Source organism: Anoplopoma fimbria, chromosome 8 (genome assembly GCF_027596085.1).
Source record: "Anoplopoma fimbria isolate UVic2021 breed Golden Eagle Sablefish chromosome 8, Afim_UVic_2022, whole genome shotgun sequence".
NCBI classification, from domain to species: Eukaryota; Metazoa; Chordata; class Actinopteri; order Perciformes; family Anoplopomatidae; genus Anoplopoma; species Anoplopoma fimbria.
In genome coordinates, this window is record NC_072456.1 from 20,829,600 (window position 1) to 20,852,069 (window position 22,470).

A 22,470-nucleotide genomic window follows, 5' to 3' on the forward strand; every position below is an offset into this window, starting at 1 on the left:
CAAGAACTGTGAGCCAAATATGAAATCTCCGAAGAGGCCAAGTCATCTATGCCTATGCATATTTATTTAATAGAATGATGACTTAACATGCAAAGCAAACAAAATGACATATCTATACTAGGGTTCAGTCATAACAGCATTTATGATGCAGACATTTTGGAATTAAATCAATTAATGTGGAATCACTGTGATCAGAGGATTCACATACAGAGGAGTAGATTTGCACAGGGATTTAGAGTTAAAAATATGTACCATTTTTCTAAGTTTTTTTCTAAATTTCTGATTAAGTATATGAAAGAGATGATTAGGAAATGAAGGGATAGAAAGGGAGTGCTTTTCCAGCAAAGGCCCCCAGCCAGATTCCAACTGGCGATGATGCAGTTTTGTTTTTGTGCTATAAACCAGAAGGCCACCATGATGCCCGGCAAATTTGCACCATTTCCCATCTTGTCTGGGTAAAGTCCAAAATGGAACAGTGTTATTATACAAGCAGTGTCCTGCAAGCATTCACTGTGTCACCAAGTCCTTTCTGGTTCCCAAATTTCACAAGGTGTTCAAGTTATTTTGTCTACCCTCTGAGGGTGTAAGTGAGCAGCAAGTTAGACGGCAGGTGAGGACAGGACTGCAGGATAAAAGAGGAGTAGATAGCGCTTTGCTGTCTGGCTCTAGTGTAATGTGTCGAGGCTGTGATGGCTTGTGTCAGTTAACACTTAACAGCGCGGTACGTTTTTTTTCCCCCCCTGCTGTTGCCACAATGGTGGACGAGGTGTCGGTGCGTATTTGAGAGTGACGCGCACACATCAATAGAGCAGAGTCCTGGGATGGGAGACACAGACACATGTTTATCATTGAGGGGGATTGTGGGATTCCTTTCATGTGAAAATGGCTGACTGTTCCCTCGCTCCCAGCATGACCCCTCGGCTTCCTTTATCTCCCTCTCACCTCTCACTTTCTCTCTCCCTCTCTTTCTCCCTGGACAATTTCTCTTAAGCACTCTCTCCTGTCTAACTCTGACCCTTTTGGCCCTCATCTGACTTTTACGCCCATTTTATTCTTCTTAATGTCGTTCTTCCTGTCCTCTCTTTCACTACCCTTTTGACCCATCTGCTTTTCATCCGAGCCAAGATAGACGGAGCGGAGAAAAGCTGGTGGTTATGGCGAGGATGGAGTTAGCTGGGGACTGATCGGAGACGCATCCATTGAGGTTATTATTACTGACTGATTGATGCGTGTGAACAGTGCGTCCGTGCGATTGTGGCCAATTCAACACTCGTCGTTATGTGTGTTTATGCGGGGGCATTCCTGCATTCATGTGTGTGAGAAAAAAAAGAAATGAGTGAGATATTAAGCTTCACCAGGGATGTTTGCCTTCTCATAATAAATACACACAGATATTTGGCACGCTCCGACACCAGACCACCACCACCCCCCAAAAGAAATGACCCTCACAGACACATTTACACACAGCAGTGCGATGAGCTGTCAGTCCCTGTTAGGCTTGGCATTCTCGTTAGCACGCGGTTTGGATCCCCTTTCAGAGGAGCTGAACTCAGGACCTTTTCCCCCCCTTCAGCATTCCAGAGAGCAGCGGACAAGAAGGAAAGAAGACAGACAGGAAGCGAGAGCCAAGCACCACTCATCATATCAGAGAGTTTGCATTTGATCATTTGTTGAAATACCTCCCGTGCTGCATGCGTTTTACAATTCACAGAGAGCAAAGCGCTTTCAAAGGCCACCTCCACGCAGCCTCTAATAATCGTGTCTTCATCTAAACTGTTGGAGATCACCCTCGGGGTATATCAAAAGGCCAGCTGTGGGACAGAGAAATCAAGCTTACCAAAGCACATTTGCCTTACGAACAACTTTACCTTAGGTTTCAATTACATTCTTTCCAAATGAGACCCCGAAGAACCCACGGCTGATTAAAAGGAATTTATTTGTGTTTCTCCGGGAGAGAAAGTGAAATGGAGTTGCTTTTTTACAAGAGCCAGATCAGCAGGTCCTCCTGGGTGGGCAGTGCTGCCCCAGAAAAGCCGAACCTAAACCAGACATCCTTCAAAATGATTTCATCCACAATCACTATTGCACTGAAACCTGCAACCAATCCAAGACAAGCAATTCGTTTTGGTTTTTTTAATAGAAAAGCAAGAAAATTGCTTAAAGTGAGGGGGAACTTCCACCATTCCTACCAACTTGCCTGAAAATTTCTCCAAAGCTTGGCGGACTCCCAACCAAAAAACTCCCGTCTCCGCAGTCCATGCTCCATGCCAGGTTAGCCCGAGTGAAGACGGATGGAATTCCTGGATCATTTTGCAGACTTAAACCAAACTTCACACTTTCTGAATTCATTTTATTTTTCATTCAGAGAACCCACTGATGGCTTTGAGAAACAATCTGTCTGTGGTTGGGGTGTGGGTGTAGCTGAGGTGTGAGGAGGAGCAGCCGAAATGCCATATTTGATGCCACAGGGTTCTGTGGTTTGGGGGCCTTTGGGGGGGTTTCAACGATTCAGGGGTTTGGTTTTTCTGTTCAGGCAGACCACTACAGGTTTGAGGGGAGGAATGATATGTGTTGGCCCATACATGATACATTACTGATCATTCTCTTGCCAAGCTTTGGGGTTGGTTCATACACAAGTAACAGAGAACATGAATAATTCAAAAACAATTGAATAGAAGTCTTTGAGTATAAATACACACAAAGAAATACTCAAGAAAAGGGAATTTTAACAGTTAAGCAGACATCTGGACCTCAAAATCAGTAGGCAATGAAAAAAAGACTGATGAATATGATGTCAAAATGAAAAAACACCTTTAAATTTCTCCCTTTGTTTTCTTTCTCTTCCTTCACCACCTCCTATAATTTCTTTATTTCTCTTTCTTTCCTGTCCTCATCATTCCCATCTTCTCTTCCCATAGTTTCCGTGGAGCCTTCCAGCTTTTGTTTGAGTGAGGGGGCCATTTTGTGTAAACATCAGCCGGGTTTAGGTAAGATAGTGAAGTGTATGAGGTTTATACAACCTGAGCAGTTTTTCACATCAGTATTCCTCCTTTGATAAACATGAAAGGAATGCATTCTGGCTGTCCGTAGCTTCTTTTTTTTTTTTTTTTTTTTTTTTTTTTACAGTTGGACGGATACAATGCATAGCTATTCTTTACATATGCTGAGTTTTATCACACCAAGGCCAATGAAGTGATTTACAAAATCCTTTGTAGTCCAGTCTAAGCGTAAGTACTTATTTATTGAAACCTTTTGTACACCAACTTTGCTTTCTCCAACAGCAGCAATTGACCGCTTTTATTTGGCTCAACTTGCCTCCTTGGCAACGCAGCAAAAGCTAATCTATTACATGCAGCGCGTGACCTAACACACACATTACATACTGTACTGTTTTGCAGAGCTAGCATACCATTTTTTTATTATAAAAACCTATTAGCGAAGATCAACGGTAATGTCTTTTTGTAACTACAATTTTATTTTTTTTGCAGGGAGATTCAACATCCGTATTCTTACAAGCACAAAAAGCCTAACCAGACAAAAACAAACACACACCATCGCCTTTAGTCGTTAAAAACACCCACACAATATAAAGTCATATCATATGGTCTGAATTCTGCAGACACTGGTTAAAAAAACAAATAATGTAAGTAATTTCTCGATCATTACACTCCTACGCCTTACTTCAACAAACAGACGTATTATGTTTCAGGCAGAGCTATTGTGCTGGACGCCTTTTGTCTCAGGGCAGCTGTAGGAAAAATGTAAACCAGCACTGCAGTCGCAATCAACTTAGTCAAGGCCAAGAGACCAAACGGAAGTCCAAGTCCATTCAAAGACAAGCCAGGGCCTTCCTTCTGACCATTGCCACATAGGGTGCAAATTTGTCAGGATTGTATGTATGGCTTTGTGTTGTACTTGTATTGGACAGGATTTCTCACCAGCATTATAAATCCAATTTAAGTGAGTGTATAATCAGTAGCCAGCTGGACATTCGTCTTTAGACAGCAGAGCAATAAAGCCAATTTCGCTGGTGATTTCCATGTAATTGAGACTTCATTTGTCAGTCTCCGGCAAAAAATATCAAGACCTCAAGAAAAATACTGAGATACGACCAAGATAAACGTGGTTGGAGTCAGAGGAAAGACCACAGCTTCAAAAACTGTGATCAATAACGCCATAGAACCCATAATGCACTCTGTCCGGCAGCTGTAGAGTAAGATAGCATGGGCAGCGGCTTTGCAGTGTTGTCCAGCTTGGACCAAACGTGTCCAAACATTGTCGTCACTCTCATCCTTTCTCCCATCCTTCACCGTATTCCCTCATCCCCCCCCATCCCACTAAATGCCCCGGCTGTTAGCGGGCATTAAAAAGCCATTCACACTGCTCTCATGTGCTTGGGTTGGCCGTCACCAGAGCCGACTACAGAGGCTTTGAGGAGGCCTGGCCTCTCTCTCCGTCTCTCCTTCTCTGCCTCTCTCATGCTCTCTCCCCCTTCGCATTTTGGCAAGCTGATAAAATAGACTTGTGTTTCCATTCCAATACTCACTCGCTCTCTGTGAGCTTTCCACAAAGATCTAGCTTTTGGCTGTCAACAATGGCACGCACGCCCGCACGATCTGTCCGTCAGGCTTCTGTCGGCCGCCTGAGGCGTTGACACTACTACCTGAGAGTCAACAGCAGAAAAACCTATCAAAAACATGGGATTTGTTCTTGCCGATCCAGAACATTGCTTGGCTCACGAAGCGCCCAGTCCATATTTTTCATATTATCAGATGCTGTAAAGTTGTAGCGTGACATAAGAGACTGAGAGCCACATCCGAAAGAGACCAATGGCAAGGAAACTTCTCTGTGGAGCTCCTCACCACTGGCAGACACTCATCAGAATCAAGCCCGGAGCAACAGGGAGGGATGCCATGCATGGCAAAACCAAAACCCACTGTGAACCATGAGGATGCAGCCAGACAAAACCATTGGAAAAGGGCCTTCTTAAAAAAGCGATTTAAATTCTGGCCACCCATGTTTGAATTAGATAACACAAACATTTTCTTCAGTTTATCATTTTGATCATGTTTTAATAGAGATACTGTAGACCAGGAGTTTTCAGAGTCTGTCTCTATGGGCACTCCCTCAGAAAAAACTAAAGCTAGCCCCCCTGTAAAATGTACTGTACAATGTTGTACATTGGAGTCAGCTGTTGGCAATAACTTGGGCTCTTTATTTAAACCCAATCGGCACCATTAAAAATATGCCGAATTAGCAATAAGCAGTTCCTGTTTAAAATGCAGCTAGAGATGTAAATGCACCCATCACTGAATAACTTAGGGACTACTTACTACTACTTACTTACTGAAAACTAAAAAATGCAACGATTCTCCGACAAGTTCTAATGTCTTAGAAGATTTATGGACATTTATTCAATGTATATCTGCATAATAATAATATCCTCTGAAAGTGTCATTAAGTCTAAAAATATTTGTTTGAGGATAAGACAAGGATCAGTATTTGTTACAAAGTGGTACCAGAAAACAAAAATACTTCTGAAAAACGTAAATATTTATATCCTGTGCTAGAAAGTAACAGAGAAGTGGCCCAAACTCAACACATGCTGATAATGAAAGACTCTTTTTTATATATATATATATATATATATTTATATATATATATATATATATATATATATATAATAGTGAAAGATGGACATAAGAGGTTGAAGTAGTTCAGATTTGCCCTCCACATTGGGTGGTATATTATGGGACGCTATTACTACCCCAAGGCAGGTGGTCTGGCACAAAGCTGACAGGGGCATCAGAAACCAATAACTGTGTCCGCTTACACACTGACTTTGTTCAGCCAAGTTAAACTCACATATTTGTCCGTTTCCAGAGTCAACTTTTGCTGAGAACACTAATGGACAGTTTATTTCCCTTCTGTTCTCAGAATACCTCGAAAAAAAATAAATACCTCAAGACCCGTAGGACCTGCATCTCTGAGGCCCAATGATTTACACGTTATATCTCATTTTTTTCCCCTCCACTGGTTGCCTGGCGACCTTGCAGCAATGGCAAAACTTCAGGAAGTCACCTCTCCCAGCCAAGAAAATGGGTCGGCACATCACCCCTTGTAAATCTGCAAAGTGTGTTTTTACACTCTGTTTTATAGATATGAAGTGGTGACTAGTGATGTCTAGAGGTGCTGATAGGCAGATTGTTTAACCTTTGGACCGAGCCAGGAAAGCTGTTTCCCATATTTCCAGTCTTAATGCTAAGCTAAGCTAATTTGACTGTTTCTTAAAACTGAATGTGTGTATTTCAGCTTTAAAACTACCAAAAGCCCTGGTGATAAAATATTATGTAAGTTGGGCTACAGTGTGTGAGCTAGAAACATGTTGTGAGAGGTTTTATGAATATCACACTATAACTTCTGCTCAGTGTGTACAGTGTTCCAGAATCGCCAGACATTATGGCTGAAACCAAGATTTGTGTTCTCAAGAGTACTTAAACCACACTGAACCTCTGGAATATATGAGTGCAAACATAATTTAATTTAGTGAATGCAAATGAAGCATTGAAAACCGGTGTATGAATGAATATATTCCAAATGCATGCGTAACTGCGCATTAAGACTTGAGCTCTAGACGTTTCCCGTATGCTGACGACAAGAAAATGTGTCTGCGACAAAGTCGACCGCCCCACCTGTTCATCATTAATAAATGTTTTACTCCATCAAACCATTTCCCACACAGTCCCACATCTGTGGTCCACACAACACACACAATCACCTCCGCAGCCCTTCAGGCTGACAGATTTCCCTGCTAATCTGTTTGCACAACTCTGGTGTGACCACAGGCCAATTACACATCGTCACATGATGCACACACCCACGAGAGAGAACTTCTCCCCGTCTCACCCATCGTTTCTCCTCCATCTCTCCCACTCAGGTTGTGACTGTCATTACAGCAGCCCATCATCTCGGCTCTCCCTAAACAAGTGTACCCCTCAGAGACCACGGTCCCGCTGCGACTCTCTTAAGCAAATTTGATTTGTCAACTCATTTACGTCGCATAAACTCTGCCATATGTTGGATATTATATTTAAACTGTTCCAGTGGACGCCAAGAGAGCGTACGCCTTGGGAAAGGTAAAAGAACTGTGTTGGAAAAAAACTGCACTTGCGAACGACATGTGAAATTGGCCGTGATGTGAGGGAGAAAAAACCTCAAAGCCAAGGGAAGAGAAGAGAAAGAAACTTCACACCAGCATCCTTTAGTTTTTTTTCATTGTTGTCTTTTTTATTTTGGCACAGAGGAAACTGCTGAGTGGAGAAAGTGAAAGGTTTCCTCTGTTATTGTTGCTTTTGCTCTCTCCCAGTACCATCAAATTGAACAATTTTATTTTCCCCTCCTCTTTTTCCCGTTTTGCCTGAGTGGCGTTGGGGGTTACTCTGCTTCGCTTCGCTCCCTGCTTGTCCCCGTTCCTCCCCTTCTCTTTCTCATAATCCCTTTTTATGTTTCTTTTCTTTTTTTTCTTCTGGTCGTTTCTCCCCCGTGGTAGGGATTGACCTGGTCACATGTCAAAAGCAGGGCAGCCAATTTTATCATTCAATTCTTTTTTTTACGTGGCAGATGGAGTTTTCAGCTAGAAAAGAAAGAGTGCCAAAGAGCTCAGTAAAGTGTTTGGACATTACATTAGTGTGCTTTCCGTCACTGTCCTGATATAATGAACTCATCTTACAGTGCAAAAAAAAACTAGAAATAATCTCCATCCATTCATCCGTATTCGCTAAACCGCTTATCTAGTTAAGGCCTGATTTTCAAAAACTAATTGACTTCGGGCCTGTGTCGTTTCAAGGAACTGAGAAAGTCATGTTCAACAGCAGTGCAGGGGGGGTGTTGTGAGGAGGGGGGAGAGGGGGACTTCTGGGGCTTTCAGCCAAAGAGATGGGGTCGTCCAGAGGGCGAGGACGAGGGCAATCGGCTCCCTCTGTCAATCCGGCTCAGAGAAAGTTCTGGGAGCCCTAATTTGAAAGGTGAAACAGGGGCCTGAATGCACCAACGCTTGACATCCTCTGAGCTACTGAGGGCACACCGGGGTAAAAACAAATGTACTGATCATGAGCTCAAGGGTTTTTCGATGAAGGCTGCAGTTACATGAGGCCCTTCTGCCCATTCAGGTGGTCAGCTTCTGCTTTGGGATCAGTTTTTAAGTAAACACTTTGCTATTTTTAATCTACACTCACCTTGTGTGGCGTTTTAAAAGCAGCCAAATGCATTCAAATCCATCCCAATAATGTGCACACACATCTAGACCTGCTGAAGAAAGATTCATACACACACTCCTTCTGTTATGTGTTACAGTGAGGAACTACGTCGGAGTACACGGAGAAACATTTCTGCAACGGGAGGATGAAAGTATCAACAGACGGTAACATTTTTTTCCTGACTCAGTTTTGTTTGACCTGTGAGGTACTGTGTTTGTGATTTCACTTATCTGTGCAGTAATCTATCCCTGCAAAACTGTTTTTGGTTGTACGAGAACATCTGTGTTTGAAGACTTGTTAATGGCACTGGAGCCTGTCTCCTGCCTCCCCGTCTCTCTACCTACGGTCTCTTCTTGCCGTCGCCTGCTGTTTCGTCTGTCCGCCTCCTTCAACTGAGAGGTACTCTTAGATGGAGAGATGTGTAATGGGCGTCACTCCAATTGCATGCGGGGGAGGAGGGGTGATAGAACGGATGACAGGATTTATGTGCTCGCTAACAACATTTTTTTAAAGTGGAGACTTGTTTCAAGAGCGCCAACCAGCTTGAGGGACCAGTCATGCACATGCAAAAAAAACACCCAGTGGATTGGACTGAATTATCAAGAAAGTACCTAAGTATTTACTCAAGAAACTTACTTAAGTAGAATTTTTGGTTACTTGTAGTATTCTTAAGCGTTTACATTTTCTGCTACTTTATACTTCTACTCCTCTTCAAATCTGAGAGAAATATATTGCTTTTTACTTCACAACATTTATTTGATAACTTGAGCTATTTTGCAGATTCAGATAAATTAAATAAAATTTTTATCAAAAAAGATATATTATTACAGGTTAAGACTGTATTGATCCCCAGGGGTACATTCACAAGCTACCAATAATTCAAATTACTTTTACCAACTGGACTTTTGAGTACAGGACTTTTACTTGTAACAGAGTATTTCTACACTGTGGCATTGATACTTTTTCTTCAGTAAAATACACAAGTATTTCTCCCACCAATGGCTGTGAAATCATTAGTTTACAGGCCCTTCAGCATACAAAGTGTAATATATTTACAGCTCACCTGTTTCATACTGTAAACCTTTCAGAAAGGTTTATAAAAATGTACTCTGGGACGGTTTTATCAGTGGCTGAAGCCTTTATGATTGCCAGGAATACTGATCATGTGAATACTGCGTTGCAGACTAAGATGTAAAAAACGCTTATTGTTGTTCCTATTCTCAGCTCTCTTATCTGACAGAGTTATGTTGAAACAATGTTGACACAGCATAAGCAGTGCTTCTCAATGTCAGATTGTTTAATCATGAAAAACCTACACTTGTCTCAAATTTGACACATTTTGTGTGGGACTAAAGAAGAATCAGAGTGTTTTTACAATGGACTGATCCAAGTGTGAATATGAATGTGTGACACCCAGAATTAGCCAAAAGAATGACGTACATGTTCCCCACAAGCCTGACTGGATAAATAAACATTAATAGCAGAACTGAAACATTATTATTTGACTTGTAGGATCATGCGAGTAAATGGTGTGAAAGTGAGGTGAAGGTTTTTTGGGGGGGGCTAAATTGCTCCACTGGGTTGTGTATAATGTGGACAAGGCAGAGGGGGCAGAGAAGACGCATGGGTCACATTAAAACCGGGTTCAGTGAGAGGGCTCTGCTAATGCTACCTAATCCCCGACAAGCCCGGCTCACACAACACACACACATAAACGCAGTTGTTCTGTACTGGCCTCTGTTTATGACCGTTGGTTAGTGTGTGTGTGCGTGTGTGAGGTGTGGTAGTGTGTGTGGATGATGTCACAGGCAGGCTGGGACGCTGAGTTCACCTCAGACCACCACACGTCCGACATGGAAAGTTGCATGCCATGGCGTACTGGCAATCTCTTTTACGTGTTCGCCCAAACTGTGTGATACTGATACACCATATTATCCTGTTATGTGTCGAGTGCTGCTCTTTCATTCTTTATGTTTCTTAGCACTAATATGCAGTATTTTTATGGCTGTTGTGTCCTTAGATTTGGTTCCGCAGTAATTTTAAAGATAGATTGTGTGGATGGAAATCTGTGCACGGTACTCAGACAGCTTCGTCCCATTTAGTCCCAATTATCTGTGTCTGTTTATGTGTTAAATTCTTGCTACTGCACTGCTGAGGAAGAGGAATTTAGGATTGCACGGTCATAAACCACCAAAGAAGTACATGTTTGAAAGCAGATTATTCAATGTCCCTCAAGGAAAAATTACCAAAAGCAACTTTTTTTTAATTCAAGTGACAAAGTCCTTTGGAGGATGTTGGAATTATTACTGCTGTCTGTCAGGAGCAAAGGAGGAAGTAGTGTGACAATCTATAGAGCTACAAAATCTACAGGAGGCAGTGGGTCGGGGAAGTTTGATTGGTCAACAAAATATTGGACTTTGACTCAGGAGACCCCTGTTTACTTCCTGTTACCTGTTAGCAGGAACCTCATAATATATTTATTTTCACCATGACAACTATCGTTCCTTAACCTTAACTAAGTAGTTATTTTAACCCAAACCATGATCTTTCCCTAACCCTAACCAAGTTGTATTTTTGCCTGTGCCTCACCAAACCTCAACAATAGCATTACATCCCAAGCAAACAAGAGTGTGTGCATCTCTGTGTCTGTCCACAGCTAAATTTGCATACTGATGTACCAAACTGCATAATATTGCTCATTTATGGCTGCATGCTGAAGGACCTCTCTTGGTTGCAGTGACTAGCACATTCTTAAAACACCTTGTTTGATAATGCTACTGATTAAATGCTGACTAATAACTCACTACCTTTAACCGTCCCCCAGCCGGTTGGGGCCACAAGTGATCCCACATCTGAGTTCATCGCCTTCGGCCAGAGAAACAGTTGGGGAAACAGTTTGCTCACTCTTATTGTTTTTGACGATGTGTTTGACCATCAGCGAACAGCAAACTGAACTACTGCACAGCTGCCTCCATGGCTGTGGCTCCGTTGCAGTTCTGGGGCCAGAGACATAGTTGTTTTGTTCCTTTTTATTGGGCATTAACCTCACAGTTACGCCAGCAGTGTCAAAAAAGTATATACTTAAAGCCTTAATAAACCTGATACAAAGACCAACATGCTGAAACAAAAATGTCTCCATGTATTCACAAGCTGTTAATCGTTGTGGTTCATTTAAGCCTCATCTCAAGGAAAAAATTGGATAAAACATATTGAGGTAGAATGTAATAATGAGTGATGGCATCCAAAGAGAAGCTCAAATTTAAGCGGTTCACACATCGCAGATACAGTCAATGACCCCATGTTTTAGGGGGCTAACCTGGTTAAGCAAAGGTTAGAAAACAACGATGTCCCAAAAGACAACAACATTCCAGAGGGGCCAAGTGGGTCCCTGAGGAAATCAGTCAGTCACATTCCTGTCTGTGATCAATCAGCCTCTGGCCCAGACAACCTGAGATTAACCTCAGCCTGCTCGGAAACTACCTGCCCTTCCCATAGAAAATAACCTCCAGCTCCATACAATTTACTGCAGTTTCCCTTGTTGTGATGAGCAAAAATGTATTGTAGAAATATAATTTGTGTGTGTGTGTGTGTGTCTTTGAGACTATCTGCCCGCAGGAAAACACGCTCAAACACAATTCACTTTACAGCAATTTCCACTGCTAGGATGATAAAATAATTATACACAAACAGAGTACAGTTTAAGTGTGTGTGCGCCTGTGTAGGTGTGTGCTTTGGTCCTCATCTGAAGGGAGGATGACTGCGGAGTGGAGATGGATCCACAGTGTGACGTGAGGCCGTTTAAGCAGAAAGGAACGCTCATTCTCTCCTACAAAGGGAGAATGTGGGCGAAGGATTTGGCACATTGAAAACCAAAGTATGGAAGAGCACTCCGAACCTGCCACGCTCACTAACCCACTACCTCACTACCTCAGCTCAGTGACAATGTGGTGGAGTCATTACTTCAGGTCTCTCAGGTACAGTACTCAGTGTGACGAGGGATGTGACCTCTGTTGGACTCACCGAATGGAGACAGAGCAGCGGGTTTATAGAAGAGAGCGGAGATCACAGGAGACTTAATAGTTCACAAAAGAATTCCTCAGGAGAAAGAAACTATTTTATTTTATGTTTCCACTTTCCCAGCACGCTTCACTTCTACCTCAGCTGCTGAACTTGCCACTTTCGACGTTGGTTAAATGAGTGAGTGGAGAGAGTTATCGTGATAGCCACGTTGACTCCAGTTTTCCAGTTAAAGGAAATGCTAAAATTGTGGCACTTTGTTTAATTGGAACATTTCTTGTAGCCGCCCTTTACAGGATTCCTGTCAGCTCTTGTCTGCTTCCCGCTCTCAAACTCACTCATAGCTTTAACAATTTAACAATCTTTAACAAAAACATTTTTCTTATTTTTTCTCACAAAATATGAATCAAGTAAAAGAAATTGTCATTTGTTCAGCTGTCAAGTGCCCCTGTTTTCTCAGCGTCCATAACATCCAGCCTCTCTGCCTATCTCCATCTCGCCGTCAGCCTGCAATGTTCTGGCCAGCGTGTAATTGTCTAAGTGCTTCTGGATGGCAGCGGGCTATTTGGTCATTAAGGGGGCCTATTAAGTCATTAGTGCAACAGTGAGACTGCCGTCTGCCTGCCGACAGGACCAGATGATCGGCCCGATACGTGTTGCCTCGCAGTTTTCCACATATTTGCGCAAGTAATTATAGCTTAGATGTGAAACACCCTCAGATGTCATGCTTAAAGAGGGGGATACATGTCGCCAGCACACTTTAAAGGCAATCTCCTCCTCCCCTTCTCCTCCTCCTCCTCCTCCACCTCCACCTCTTTTTCCACTTGGCGTGTGTGCTGATGAGCAATGGGACAACCGGAGCCTCGGGACATGTCAGGGAGAACGATAGGGAGCGGGGAAAGAAGTGAGGAGGTCAGAGAAAAGAAGAGCAGAGAGCAGACAAAGGATTGCTTTTTCCATCAGTCAACCTCTGAGGCCAACGCATCGCTTCAAACCAAAACTTGCACACCCGTCACGGAATGTAAATATTTGGATATGGGTAAGGTTGGATGTTCTTTAATTCCTTCCTTTTAAAGATGTCCTGTTTAGGTGAACGCGGTCCAAAGAACACAACGCAAAGTATTCTGCATTATTTGATACGACGCATGAGAATCTTATTTTGATTTCAGCCCTGCTGTTACTCTTAGCAACCCTCCAACGGGAAGGAGACATTAACTACCTCGGGCTCACGATATTGCACTCACCGCTTACCATAAATGCTCATCACAAAAGAGACACGTAGAGCCAGAAACTTCTGGATCTGTATGGAGAAAGACATTTCTCCTGGATATGTGCTGTATTTTACTTTTACTGTTATTAAATCACTTTCATATCTGATTTGTATCCTAGGGCCATATACTTTTTGAGGTCCAATCTGAATTGAAAAACCAAACAAATATCAAATTGAATATCATATAGAGCAATAGCGACTTATGGGAAACGCAAACCGTGTGGGTCTGAATACAGTTAATGGGAATGTCTCTGGCCCAGACGGACAGAAGTTTCACTTTATGACGACTGTGTGTAAATTCAGTGGTTGCTTTCCTAAAACCATGCACTTTTCATCAGACATATATTGGAAAAACTTAATTTAATCACACTTTATATTATTTTACCACAAAGAAATACACAGTTGTGATATTTTAGCCACATCTCCAGGCCTGAGAGTGCCCCACTGTGACCACAGCATGTGTGGTGAGGCTGCAGTGTCAGCACAACAGAAAGCCTCAGCCTGACAGCGGAGGTGAGCTGATTGAAATAGACATGTCAGGGTGTCACTGAAGCTGTAAACGGAGGAGGACGCCCTCCTGCCGAGAGGAAACTGGATTCTGTCACCTACCACCCTCCCATCCCTTAAAAACCTTTACCCGCTCCCCTTTCCAGTCGTTAGGTGACAACACCGGGGGTGTTACCGTTGTCGGCCATTTCTCTCTCTCTCTTACTCACATACACAGTTGCACAAGTCATGGCACAAACTAGCCTGAGCTGATGGTAAGTCTTCCTGGTCACAGGTTGGGACAGGTATTCTATCAGACTGCAGACCTGCTCAGTGGTGCCCAGACTGACCCCCAGCAGACTGTCAGTCTCCTTAGCGCTCTGCTGCTCCGAGGCTCCACTACCACCTCCCGCCGTGACCTTTGACCCCTGCCCAGGAGACAGGCGCCACCGATATGATGTAATTTCTCTCCGACATGGGCCAGTGGCCTGGGCTGCAATGCGACCCAGCGAAAATAAATACGGGTGTTTATTTGGTGGGAGTGAGAGAGGCCCACAGGCCGGAGCCGCCCTCAAGTTTCCCCCAAAAGCAGCTTCGCACCAGAGCCGTTTCTGTTCCACATCTTAGCTCCAACAACATACAAATAGGATTTTGTGGTTTGGTACCGTGCGCTGTACCATTGTGATGCTGAGGCTGTTGATGTGTCAATATCAGAAGATGTAAATGCACCTTAAATCTTCTGATTTATTAATATAAGTATTATTTTCTAGGATTTTTTTTTTTTATTAATTGATATGCCCTTGATCGAAGCGGCTGTAAAGGAGTCACCTCCTGCGGATGAGATTGTGCAGCTCCCTCTGAGCCTTCTATGCTTTCTCCAGCTGTTCCCACTCGCTGCTCAAAGCTTTCACAAAGACGTCGGTGCCGGCCGGCCCCGCCCAGCTGTCAACCTGCGTCGGCCTCCAAAGAACTGGAGAAGAACCATGCACCACGACCCGCCTTTGTTTCCACTAAGTCTAAACTGCCTCGCACAGATTCACCCGCACCTCTCTGTGATCTAAATAGACCAGAGAAAGGTCTCCGGCAGACAAAGCTCTTATTAGACCACAATGGTCTAAAGAGGGCTCTGGCGCACCTTATGTCTCTCAGTCCCTCCCACGCTAGCACCAACATCACCACTGCTTACTAGAGATCGCTGCATTAAAATGCCCGCTCCATCCTCCTCCTATCCCAAAGAGGATGAGGTCACCCCCGGCGACAGCTAACCTGTAGACCTGGACCAGTGCCTCAAGACCACCCGTTTCCCAGTTGTGCTTTCCTGCGCTGGCACCACTGGGACCAGGTGCCTATGAGAAACCTACTATGTGTCAGATGATGAATCGCCAGCACTCACGTTTCCAAGAGCCCCTCGTTGAAGTCAAAGTTACAGGATATTGTAAGCAACTACTTTTATTGGGAACAAATAATATGTGGGTCGTCAGGGTTTGGACCGTTTCCCAACTCAGATCTTGCTTTAAGCATCGCTCATGTTTCAGATTAGAGTTAGCGGTGAGACGATGCACATCGGTCTCCGCTGCTTTTACACTTTTTTCCTCATTCCCCCGGTCAGTCTCCATCTCTGTGTCTCTGTGTCTCACTTCTCTTTCTTCTGTCTCCCGCCCACGCAATTTTCTCTCCGACCCTCTTCTCTATCCATCCTTCTGACCTCATCCTTGTTGCAGTTAAGCGTAGAGGGAATCAATCAACCATAGTGTTCAGATTAAATCACAAATGATTATAATTGCGAATAATGGTTTCCATGTCAGCTTCAGTTCTTCTTCGAATTGTTCTCATACATATCTGGAAATGAGGGGGGGGATTGGAAGCTCAGAAGTCCAACGGCCCCTTGTGCTCTGATGGGGTGAAATTCGAGTTATCCATGATCCAATATTGACTGGATTTCCATGGCAATAAAACTGTTATCTGAATTTGAACACCTGTCTTGTAAAACTGTTACCATCCCTTGTAAATGCAGTGCCTGTTCTTTTCCCTGGAGATCAATAGATTATGCTTCTTATAGTTAGAAATAGAAGTTCTTGGGAAACATAAACACAGCTTTCTAAAGTTGGACACTCTACTGCTACTCAACCCTGTTAGGATGTTATTTAAGACTGTGTTGTTTTTAGGGGCAACTGCCGTGCCTCTCTAAATACAGATCAGCGTCAGGGACAGTTAGACTGAGACTACTCTATGGAGATAAAAACACAGGAGGCATGAATCCCCTTCAAGATAACAGGAAAACAACTAAGCTACAGGACATTACAGACTACAGATTGCAAAGCCCTCCTAACGGCGTTAGCATGTCTCATTTTTTATTACCATGAGGCGCAGTGTGCCTGGCTGAGCTTATTTCTAGGGGCAGTAAAGCTCCCAGGCATGTGCGGGACTTTGACAGCGTAGTTAGGAGGTGCTGATGAAAGAGGAGAGGCTGGGAGCCCACTACCTCTCAAATTAGCCCCGGAGCACTCAGACCTGTCACATGGAGGCTCAGGCACTGCCAATGTGCATGTATGGTTCTTTTGCATGCGTGCAGTGTGCCTTCGTGTGTGGTGTCCCGTGCGTGCACAGCACATGTGTGATGTGCGTGCTGCATGAATACACATACTTAGATGTTTTTTTAATCCTTAATTTGAATCAAATGTTGCATCAGAACATGAATTAGAACTGGAGCATCCTTTGTGATCCTTTGAGGCTCATCACAGATTTCCGTGGGACCCCCCACAGTTTGAAAAATGGTCTCCGTCTGAGCTGACCTCCAACTGACTATTTATTTAAATAGATGCCTGTTCCCTTCATGTATTTATCATCAGACAAGATATTAAAGTTGGATGTTTAGCTCATCAAGTAATTAGGTTATTTTGTTCATCTTCCACTCTCCGATTACATTGTGAGCCCCACAATACCGCAGAGAGCCAGACAGACAGTCTGCATTAATGAAAGAGAGAGCTCTCTGCTCTTCTCACCTTCTCTAATCTGTTCTGCATGTGCATTGCTCAGCCTGACACCCTCTCTGCAGATTCAGCTGTTGAGTGTTTGTTTAGTGAGGTGGATGGACATCAATAACCGTAAAGCTGTCTCCAGCTGAAAAGTTTTAATCACTTTTTTTTCCTCCTTATAATATTTTTTTCCCACATTCTCACATTATCCAGAGCTCAGCCTGCTTCACTACACGCAAAAGGAGAATATAAACAGCAGTTCATTCCTCCTCTTACCTGAGAGAAGTTGAGCCCGTTGAGGGGGTGACACTGCTCCTCCACCCGCTCCACGGCCCCCGTCACCTTTCCAATCCTCTCAGCCTCTTGAGCCAAGAACAGATCCAGCACCGGCGTCCCCCTGGACCGAACGTCCCACTCCGTCAACGAGTTCACCATCAGCATCACCCACACTGGCCTTTTCCTCTCCCAGTTCCCCGCGATGGCGTTGAACAGGTAGTCGGCATACAGGCCGCGGCCGCGCTGGTCGGCGGTCATCCAATAAGGCATCATGTGTTTGACGTAGTCCAGGTGGCGTTTGAGGCGGCGGTACAAGTCCCGAGGTAGCAGCGTCTGCAGGTTCTCGCCGTGCGGCAGCAGCTGGCAGTTTGTCAGCTTGGAGATGGTCAGAGGGTCGGTCAGGTCCAGCTCAAAGAACACGTTGCGACTGTTGAGGAAAGCCTGCTTGGACCTGTCCGGGATGAAGTCCCAGACTCGTGTGTAGGGCACGTGGATGGTACCGAATAAGTAGGAAGGTGGGTGAGGCGGCGCACGGTTTACTCTCCACAAGAAAGAGTTCATGTCACTTTGCTGTGGAGAAGGCAGAGGAAGCAGGGTAGGAAGGAAGGAAAAAATTAAACGAGGGAAATGATTTCGAAAAAATACCCAGATCCATAATTTTAGAGAAATTCAACTAAAGCTGACACGTTTTATCTCCGTTGTGGTTTACTGGCTCATAGGCTCGGGTCAACAAGTTAAAGATTTGAATACGATTTTTAGATGACGGCAGCCAGGGGAGGTATGAAGTCTACTCAGGTCATGCTGCGCTGTGGTGCAGGCAGGGGGTTTATAGAGGGGCCTTCTGGGCTGTAAACAGACCCCCGTGTATTGTTGAGATGCATACCTCGGTTGCCAAAGCCTCTTTTCGTGGGTTGGGAAATATACTGCACTGAAGCTCATAAAAGCCAAAAGCTGAAAGAAACCTGCTCTCCGCTGACCCCACTGTGATACTTTTGTTTGTGAAATGATTTTTTACACCAGGCATGGAGATCTGGTGCTGTACGGCACAGTTTTACATTACAGGAAGTGTTTGTCTGGTGCAATTATCTTTAAGCAGAACAATGTCACAATGGAAATGAAATAATCACAGCCATTCTGAATGAGCATGAGGGCCGCATTGCATTTAAAATATGTTTCTTGTTAAGTGCTCTGCAAATGTGCTTTGCATGTGTTATGACTTTGATGTTGGCATTATTGAAATATGAAAAAAAAAATTAACTTCTATAAACAATATCAAACTTCTGGCTTCTGAGACACAGTGTAATCAGGCATTTGAGGGATGAAACCCATTACTGTTAAATAAAGTTATTCTTAGCAAATGTTTACTTCTCAAATTTAATCAAGATTTCCTTCAAAATGGGTTGACATTCTGCTGCACGCTGCCAACGTTTTCTTTGTCAAAGACAACGTTTCAAAAAGCTGCCAAAAAGCCAGTGGAGTCATCATGTGGGATGTTCTGCTATCTCTATAATTAACTACAATCAACGTATAGTCATTTCTGGCGCAACCTATCTCTCTATAAAACAAATCGAAAGTGCTATATTTCATTTCAGAGCTGCGTTTATTCTTTGCACATACACTAAAATGTTTAAACATGTTTCTAACTTCATTTCCACATTGGCAGGGAGCAGACTGACGGGAAAGCTCTGGATGGCAGGAGATGCATTCTCATTTGCTATTTCTGAGACACGGAAACATAAAGAGCAGAGTTTTTTTTTTTTTTTTTGTGTGTGCATGTGCAGCATTTTGTCATCCGTTAACAGGCCTATCCCCTATAAATGAAGACTTCTCGACATGGAAAGTGTGGTCGTGTCCTGAGGAGAAGCGAGATCCCCACTCTGCTGGAGCTGCGTGGACTTTTCTTGGAGAGCCCTGACGCGCAGGGTTCCTTTTTTTTTTTTTTTTTTTATGGGGGTAATTACTCCTAACAGAAAACAGAGACCACTGCACTGACGCATTACAAATCACATGAAGCTGAAAGAGCACGAAGTATACAGTGATCTCTGACAACAGATCCATTATAAGAGGATATAATGCACAAAACAACGGCCTGCGATCTTGAAAAGAGTGTCACATTTAAAATCGTGCCTGTTGCTGAGGTCATTTTTTTTTTTTTTTTTTTTTTTTTTAACCCAAGAGGGCAAACGTGTTGGATGTGATGTCTGCAGTTATGATTTGCATTCACGGTGGGAGGCAGACAGACAGACGCATTGACTGAGCTGGAGGACCGCACCGCACCGCACCGCACCGCACCGCACCGCTCCCTCACGGTGAGGAGTTCAAGCCGCATCCATAATCTTACCAATATGCGCCGATAAGTGTTTTAATAAGGCCTCACGCCTGTAAGGTCGGTGAAACTTTTTCCCCTAAAATGAAGTCGAGTCAGCCGTGGGTGTTCCCCTCTCGCGTGTGTCACATAAACAGCCATAAAGTTGGCGAGCTTTAACAATCTCTCTCGGCAACTGCTTTCAATTCTGAGGCCCGCGACTCTTCTTGGAAATGATTTTGTGAGTCAGTTCTGAAATACCTGAACTTCTTTACATGTCTGAAGACAAGGCAGTGTTTGATCACTGCACTTAATATAAATATGTGAACAGAAAATCCCTTACTTTTATTATTATTGTTGTTATTATTATTATTATTATTATTATTATTTATTATTATTATTATTATTATAGGCTATACGTTATATACAACCATTTTCAATTAATCATGCAATTAAAGTAATAATTTAATCCACAGCTTATAATAAAAGCTATATTAAAAATGTGTAAACGGTCATAACCCTTTATGCCTCATTGAAGAGCACATTCATGCTCACTGAGTACTACTTAAGTAGTCTTATTATATGAATCATTCATGTCATATACATTGAATGTGTTGTATCTAAGAACTGTTATGCTGCTCATTCTGTACACATGACATCTATTGCATTCTGTCCATCCTGGGAGAAGGATCCCTCCTCTGTCGTTCTCCCATAGGTTTCTTCTTTTTTCTCCCTGTTAAAGGAGTTTTTTTTAGGGGAGTTTTTCCTGTGAATGTGAGGGTTATGGGACAGAGGATGTCCCATGTGTACAGACTGTAAAAGCCCTCTGAGGCACATTTGTAATTTGTGATTCTGGGCTATACAAAATAAACTGAATTGAATTGAATTGAACTGATACGAGGTGTGATTGTGCCATCCTGTCGTAAAGTTTCCCTTAAAAAATAAACACATGTTGAAATAACATTTCAACAAGTCTCTCCAAATGCAACTTTTCAAGAAAAACAAAACTTTAGGATGTCGACAAAAACTAGTGTGACTACTTTTAACGTTCTGGATAACAGAGAGAGGTAGAATGATCAAATCAAATGATAAAGTCCATCAAAAAAAACAAAACTCACCGACGTGGGAGCGTCGCACTGCCTCGGTCTGTCCGCTCTGTGTGCACCCCAGGGTGCCACAGCCTGCAGCAGGGCGCTCAGGAAGAACCAGCTGAATCCCGGCGGACTGACCATCGCGTCGCGGTGACAGGACACTTCTGACCAGGCAGCTCTCAGATGTCTCCTGTATACGTCTTCTTCTCACTGCCGTTTTCCCCGTCTCCTCTGAGATAATACTAATAATAATAATAATAATAATTAAAAAAAAACGTTACCGGTGGCCTCTCGGCTCACATGTGCCGCGCCGCTGGAGGATCATTCCCGACGCTGTCCGCGGCTGAGTTTAGTTTGTTCCTTTCTGAAACTTTCTCTGACTCCACTTTTTTTTTTTCTATTTTTTTTTTTTTTAAAAACTCGCTGCAGAGTTGGAGCAGGAGCTGCTGAAAACTCTTTGGAGAGTTTCCGCAGTGCGCTCCGCAAGTTAGGAGCGTCTTGACTGGAAGAGAGGGAGGTGGGACGACTGGAGTACCCCCTACCCCACCCCAATACCCCACAACACACACACACACACACACACACACACACACACACACACACACACACACACACACACACACACACACACACACACACACTCCCTGCTTCTTTTAAGAGGAGGGAGTGCAGGTTCAGGGATGACAGGTTTGCGTGTTTAAAACCCCGCAAGACAGACCTGGAAAAGTGTGCAGAGTGGCGGATGAATGTTCCTATAACGTCCTGCAGTGTGAGTTTGGACATTGCTTCGTTCAGCTTGGTCGTTTTTCTTGTCTTGTGGTGTCACAATAGTATTTTATAAAGAATGTCTCTATTACACAATAGGGAGTTTTTATGATTGGTTAGTATTTTTATTTCTCTCAGTTTCAATTAAACTAATTAATTCATTTGTTACTGAACTTGCTTTTTATAGTCAACTGCAGAGTTTCCTGTGTTGTTATTTGTTAAACTCTTGCAGCTTTAAGATGCTTAAAAACAAAACAAAAAAACATTCTCCAGGGTTTTCAGCCTCATCTCATGTGAAGATGAATTGCATTTCTGTAGCTTTTTGAATAAAACTCACTAATAATGCAGAGCCAGGAGTTCAGGTGGCATACACGGAGCTGTCAGCCCACAGTTTTGTTGTATTTGCTTTTCAACAGAGTCATTCCAAAGATGTAAATAAGCAATATTTCATGTGCTTCCTCTCCAGGAGGATTACATTTATCTCCGTCCTTCTCTGTTTGACAACCCTGCAGCTAGACATCTGTACGAGGGTCTCACTGCAGCAGAAAAGAAACGGGACCTCGCATTCGTGATTAATGGTCACAAATAAACAGGTCTTAGTAAAGACAACTGTGAGAAGTGTTTTATTTATTTTCAGTACAGCGCTCTTTTTTTTGTCATGATGTGGAGCGGGCGGATTTGAAATAAACGTTTGCATTGAGAGAAAGCCCCCCCCCCATCCACCCTTTCACCCCCCTCTGTGCAGGCCGCGATGTCAACGCTCCACTACTCTGACCTCAGTTATTGTCCAAGTGGCAGACAGTGTGACAGAGTCAAGTAGTGGGAAATTTATCATGGAGACCCCTCAAACAAGTGGCACCGGGGCCCCTCCCTGCAGGGCCGACGGCAGACAGACCTCGGACAAGCAGCTCTTTGTCCTCGGCCGTGTTCTCCACTCCTCTTCTCACCACTCGGCGCTCACTTCTGTTACTGGGCGGCTTTGTTAGCGGCCGACCGTCCCTGTACGCTCATTGTATTTTCTGTTCAGATG

The 22,470-nt window shown here is 43.6% G+C and overlaps 1 protein-coding gene across 2 annotated transcripts in view; it reads right to left on the reverse strand.

Moving 5' to 3' along the window:
• Nucleotides 1–21,051, reverse strand: part of trabd2b (TraB domain containing 2B) — a 63,300-nt gene extending 42,249 nt beyond the window's left edge. Inside the window, exons 1-2 of one of the 2 annotated variants that reach the window (XM_054603241.1) lie at nucleotides 20,703–21,051; nucleotides 17,280–17,849 (exon numbers count right to left, since the gene is read on the reverse strand). In XM_054603241.1, the coding sequence (XP_054459216.1) occupies nucleotides 17,280–17,849; nucleotides 20,703–20,816 (684 nt within the window). In that variant the 5' untranslated portion in view covers nucleotides 20,817–21,051. Of the gene's footprint in view, nucleotides 1–17,279; nucleotides 17,850–19,620; nucleotides 19,696–20,702 lie in introns of those variants that run through there. The other variant, XM_054603242.1, reaches the window with a different exon arrangement.
• Nucleotides 21,052–22,470: the final 1,419 nt, after the last annotated feature.